The following is a 6,085-nucleotide window of genomic DNA, read 5'->3' on the forward strand; positions in this document are numbered from 1 at the left end:
CGAAAAGCACAGAGAACCAGCTATAGAAAGCAGAAATCATGTCTGTATTATCCCAATTATTTCCAAATCAGTAATGGTCTCTTATAAAGGATAAGGTAATCCAGTTACATCTAGCTTCTTCTGAGATCCATATAATTTACCATTTTTAACCTAATAATTCTTTCACACATCTGTCCTCACTATTTTTATTATTCTCTGATCTTATCTTCTGCATTTCACTTTAACCCTTACCAACACAGTGTACCCAATTCATCAAATCAACCTGACACCCACAAGAGCTCATTCACATAAATATCCTGACTCATACACTCTGCCAGCCAGAGTCACCCACATACTCCACAGTCTTCAATAACAACAAAAACTTCAGACATTAGAATCAGGCTTTAGAATCTACAAAGAAATCACTTTCTCACTTCCCCTCCCCTGCTCTCCACCCTGATTCCCAGCTCTAGTCCTCTTTAAGAATGACCCAAACAACCCTGGTAACACAGTAACTGAAACTACTCTTAAAGTGGGAGGTTGAAAATACCTTGAAGAAGAGCTGTAAAATGCAAGATATTTCTGAGGCTGCATTCTCCCTCCATCCCCTTCTTGAACCATAACCCACAGAGACACTGAGTTAGCAGGGATTCTAGGTGTGTCTTTTGCAAAGTGGGTACTGTTTTTCTTATGGTGCTTCTAATAAAATAAGTCTGAATTTATGAGGCAAGATCTCACAGGTATGAGAGCCTGGATATAAGGTGCTCAGAATGATGCCTTAGATGATTGTTAGCAGGAAGTAAGTTTGGGTGAGAAGTACAATTCCCATGGATTCAGTGTGTTCAGTCTCTCTCATCTCATTTTAGTTTTTTATTTTTTGGCTGTGAGCTTAAGGACTGCTGCCATCCTGGGGCAAAGACTTGTTGCTTGACCTAGAACAAGTGATACCAGTTTCTAGGCACAGTCCTCACAAGTCTAGCTGCACTTATAGTGGAGGTTTTCTCCAAACAACAATGACCTGGGAGTGTGCCTGAGCCAATTATGACTCAACCTACCTAGATGTGTAGGTGTCTGGAAATAGGATAAAAACATCTTATGCTTACCTCTCTGGGGTGAGAACCGGGAAAGACTTCAGCATGTGTACCATATATGACGGCTAAATCACAAACAGAAAATGAGGTTTATATCAGCAATTAATTTTACTTATCTAGAAAACAGGCATGTGACCCTGGCTAGTATCTGGCACTACCATTCTGGGTTAAATTCAGATTGGCTGATTCATATAATTTTATTAGAATGTTGATTCTAATGACTTAATTACCACTACTGAGGACAGGAATAATTTTGAATATAACATATGTGTTTTTGCATTTTTTAATAATCAGTATCTTCAAGCTTCAAAATATTCCAATTCAAAACCCCATATTTTAATGTTTAGCCAAGTTACAGAAAGAATAAGTTGAGTAAGAAAGTGGATAAGCACCTTCAAGAATTAAATGTAAGCCTTATGTGATTAGTGCTTACATTCTTTTTCACAAAACAGGTTACTAATTGGTTCTCTACCTTCTAGTGTCTAAAGAAAAATATCCCGTATCATGTAAAAGAAATCATTTGAACACTGAATTGTTAGAAATATTTTGCTATAGAAGTATTAATAGAAGAAGCAGGTGGCCATTACAGATTAGCTAGTCTCAGCTCTTTAGAAGGACCAGTGTAGCTGGCTGTGGTTTCTTAATGCATCTTACATGGCTTTTCTTCTAAATAAAAAATACAAGAGCAAAAACTCTCACTGGCTGTTGGTTTGGGGAACAAACTTTTCTTGCCAGGCAAATACACTGCCCTAGTAATTTTAAGAAATGTGTTTTGCTTTGTTTTGTTCATATAAAATACCAAGGCAGACTCTCAAGAAATTCACAACCAGAATTAACTCTGTACAGCGAGAGCATCTTCCTCCACCAGTGACAGTTCCAGGGTGTTTTCATTAGTGCTTGTTTTCATCCTGAAGTTGAAGGAACCATAGAGTTTCGCAGACTCTTTAGAGGAGGCAAACCTGTCACGACGGTATAGCTCCCCCTTCCACATGGACATCATCAGCAAGCAGGACAGAACGACCCCCCCAAGCGTGAGCAGGCAGAGTCCGGCAATCACACAGCGGTCCAGGTGAGCCCCCAGCCTCGCGCTCTCCTTCTCCAGGCGTTCCATCTCCCGGGCCGCCACAGTGTTGGGGTCCACAGTCACGTCCCGTGGGACAATGTACGAGACGATCACCAGCAAGATGCCAGTGACCAAGAACAAGATGGCGCTTATGAAACCATAGTCTACTGACTTCCCTGAAGAGGTGGCTTCCGAGCTGGTATCATCTTCATCTTCGGAAATCAGGGATATGGCAGACTCATGGGACCACTCATTTGGATTTCCCCAGTCGAGGTCCCCCAGGTGATCACTCCCTTTTGCTGAAGGGGAGCGCCTGTTCCTTTGCTCCAGGTTGACATTCTCGTCCACGTAGGTAAAAGAGGTTTCTAATTCCTGACTGCAGCAGTGGCAGACTTTCTGTTCTGCTGTTATCTGGTTGTTCCCTGAGTTGAGAGGTCCTGGTGGCAACGAGTCTGTGTGGATAGCACTGTCTTGCAGTGAGGGGCAAGGGGATGCTGGGGAAGAGCTAAGTTTAGATGCTTCCATCTCCAATGCTCTTGGCTTCGAGGTACAACGTCTCTGGCAGCAGAGAGCAGCTCTGGTGGCTGTTGCATCTGACTGGTCCCCAGGAGGCCCTCTTGAACTCCAGTCAGCACCATCACACGGCGCTGCCTGGCTGCTCTTCTTAACAAGGTAGTGGAGCTCCATTCGAGCTAGTCAGACATCCCCCAGCAGCTTCCAGAGAGTCTGCCAATAGCAACACAGTTAGATAAGAACCCACCAGGAGCTAAGACCAGACCACCAGGAGTTCTGCCCCTGAGGCCCTCTTCTCCTTTGTAGCTACAGGTTTTGACACTTCAGCCCCAATTCCCCCTAAAATAGGTAAGAGAAAGGAGAAGCTACCTAGTGGCGGGAAAGTGTGAAAAGGGCAAAACTTAGGTCAGGGTAAAAAGGAACATGGAGGAAGTGGCAGTGTCTGGGAAGAAAGCATTGCCGTCACCAAGCCAAATTTATCCAAGGATCACACATTTCGGTGACAGGATCCCTCAAACGAGAAGGCAGGTTTCCTGCACAGAGATACAAATGAGAAAAGCAGGACCTTTTTCAGCGGAGCTGCTGATTTTCTGAAGAACTTGGGGAAGCACAGACTTCTCAATAATTCAGTTAAATTATAAGTGTTTACACTCTCTGTAGTTCAGAACAGATGCTAACACAGATTAGCATCGTTAGAGTATCACCATGGGTGAACCCATCAATATGTCACCAGCAGTTGGGCTCTACTGGAGCTCGGTATTTTGACTGGTTGGCTCTGAAGTGGGTGAAAGATGGCTGGCTTGATTAAGCCACCCTCCTAATGGTACACTTTGTACACCCAGAGACCCTAATCACACAGCCCTGTTCATTGTGATTCTATTCTCAGCTTACTGCTACACGATGGCAGCATGTTCTAGACCCAAAAATACGTAGACACACACCTCATAGGGTGATCTCTGAAAAATACAATGAGCTAGCCCACTCCTACACACACACACAGAGTTGCCTGTTTCAGGTAAAGGTCCACTACCCCTGCACTCCACATCTGAGTGAGTATGAGTTCCTCTCCCTCTGCACGCTTTGCTAACAAATGTGTACCGGACATCAACCATCTAGGAAGTTTTCACAAACCCCAGTCTAGAAATAAACTGACAATAAAATACAAATCATAAACCCACAGAGTCACAGTTCTGTTGAGGCCAATAGAGGAGAAACTATTTCCAGGGTTACCTCTGGAATTTTGCCCTACCTCACCACAGCAAGGCACCTTCATGGGAAAAAATTTTGCGTTGAGCAGAAAACCGTTTGCCTGTCCTTTTCTGCCTCTGCCATCTTTCTGAGGAATAAAAATTTACTTTCTACTATCAGAAAGTACAGAGGTTTCAAGTAAATTCCCCTTTTATTTTGCTTCCAAGTCCAGGATAATAACAGATTTAACTCATGTCTTAGAGGTTTATTATGCTTCAAAATCCACAGCTCCAACGGCTGGTAACCTACACAGAAACACAGGTGAGGTGAAGCAGAAATCCACCTGGCAACTCATTTAAAATATGAGAGGGGAAATCCACATGTTTTATGCTCTACATTAGAGTTTGTTTAAAGCACACACACACACACACACACACACTTGTCCTATTATCGCAGTTTCTTTGCAGCTAAAACAGGAAAACAAACAAAAAATCAGATGCAGGAAAACCACAACTGAACCAGAGCTTTCCTTTAGTAAGTGCATAGACCCCCCACCCCCACCCGACCCTCCACTGCGGGATCCCTCAGTGAAGGAAGCAATGGTAACGGGTTTGATCGATTACTGAAATGAGAAATCTAGCAGTTCCCTCAAACATTAGATGCGCTGATTAACCTTTGGCACAATTAGCCCATCAAATTGGATTACTTTAGATAAAAATCGGCAGAGCTCCTTATGGGACTTCCAATTTATAACAAAGAGAGGGAGAGAGAAATCTCCACTTAATTCCCTTCTTCTGCCTCTATCTCTTAAAAGAGAGACTCCGCTTGTTCCGTCGGCACAAGCTGCACAGTCGATTTCCTTTGCAGCTCGGTAATCCGGGGCTTCCATTCTCAGGGGAGAATGGATAATCCCAGGGGACCAGCCAAAGGCTCTTTCCTTCAGCCTCCTCCCTCTCTCCTCTCTGGTTTAAGAGCGCAGTTAATAAAACTGCACCCGCAGAACGCGGAGACAGCACTTTTCCTCGTCCGTCCGCCAGCAATTAAGAGCATTAATATCTGCATGGGAACTAACTGACACGGGCGAGGCTGGTCTAGCGATCTCGGGATCCGTCCTGAGCGCGCTGTGCTGAAAGGGCGGGCCGCAAGCACCGGGCAGCGATCGATGTTCCCCACCGACTCAATCAACCCATGCCGGGTGAGCTCCGCGTCCGCCGTGGTGCCCTGAGTTGGGATGCGTTCGCCAAATACCCAAAGGCTAGGCAGGCACCTTAGGCAGGGACGAGGGACGCGCTCCCCAGCTCCGCCAGGCTCTCGGGGTCTCTCGCGCGCTCCAGCGCCTCCTCCCCGTTCCACTCGCCGCCACTCACCTCCTGCCTTGGCCACCCAGTGAGCCTAGAGCACCGCGCGCTAGTCCTTGAGCTGCTCCTCGGGAAAGTACCCCGCTCAGCAGCCGCAGCACTTGTAGCCTCTGCGCGCCGCCCGCTTCGTGGGGTGGGCAGCGCCTGCGGTGCCCGCGGGGCGGGGCTGGGCGGGGCTCTCCCTCTTGCTGAGCATCCCGGGAGATGTAGTCTGGGTCGGCCGCCCTGCCTCCCTCCTCTCTTTCTCCTCTCTCTCGATCTCTCTCTATCTCTCTTCTCGCTGAAATCACCGGCTCCTAAACTCAAATCAATGGCTACTAAACTCAGAGTAAGGTCTTCTATTCTCCGTGTTATGAGGGAATATTTGAGTATTCTGGGTGTATATTTAGTTACAACTGTGTGCCGGGCAGTACGCATATTTAGTTTTATTTAAGTGAAAGTGAAGTCGCTCAGTCGTGTCCGACTCTTTGCCACCCCGTGGACTGTAGCCTACCAGGTTCCTCCGTCCATGGGATTCTCCAGGCAAGAATACTGGAGTAGGTTGCCATTTCCTTCTCCAGGAGATCTTACCGACCCAGGAATCGAACCCGGGTCTCCCGCATTGGAGGCACACGCTTTAACCTCTGAGCCACCGTCATAACAAATCCTCCACGGTTTTGTTAATTCTCATTTTACAAATGAAGAAAGAGGCTCAGAGAAATTAATACCTCATCCAGGGTAAAAAAGACAATAAACGATCTCTAATATTGTGCTCAAAAATCTGTTTCCAAAGTCATTGCCTTGCCCACAAAATCTGGAGAAATGTGAACATTGAAGGCAAGCGATTGTCCTGTTGATTTCTGTTTCCCCTGTGCCTAGCAGAGTGTCTGAATAATCAGTTCTGTTCAATCGCT

The 6,085-nt window shown here is 46.0% G+C and overlaps 1 protein-coding gene across 1 annotated transcript; it reads right to left on the reverse strand.

Moving 5' to 3' along the window:
• Positions 1 to 647: 647 nt before the first annotated feature.
• On the reverse strand, positions 648 to 2,855 carry LOC120860682 (transmembrane protein 74). Its single transcript, XM_040236434.1, has one exon. It carries the CDS (start codon positions 2,818 to 2,820, stop codon positions 1,903 to 1,905), a length of 918 nt encoding a protein of 305 aa, XP_040092368.1. The 5' UTR covers positions 2,821 to 2,855; the 3' UTR covers positions 648 to 1,902.
• Between the last annotated feature and the right edge of the window lie 3,230 nt (positions 2,856 to 6,085).

Source organism: Oryx dammah, unplaced genomic scaffold, assembly GCF_014754425.2.
Source record: "Oryx dammah isolate SB20612 unplaced genomic scaffold, SCBI_Odam_1.1 HiC_scaffold_11163, whole genome shotgun sequence".
Lineage (NCBI taxonomy): Eukaryota > Metazoa > Chordata > Mammalia > Artiodactyla > Bovidae > Oryx > Oryx dammah.

Excerpts from the sequence above, each read along its gene's own strand:
- LOC120860682 (XM_040236434.1), bottom strand. The coding sequence starts at position 2,820 with ATGGAGCTCCACTACCTTGTTAAGAAGAGCAGCCAGGCAGCGCCGTGT.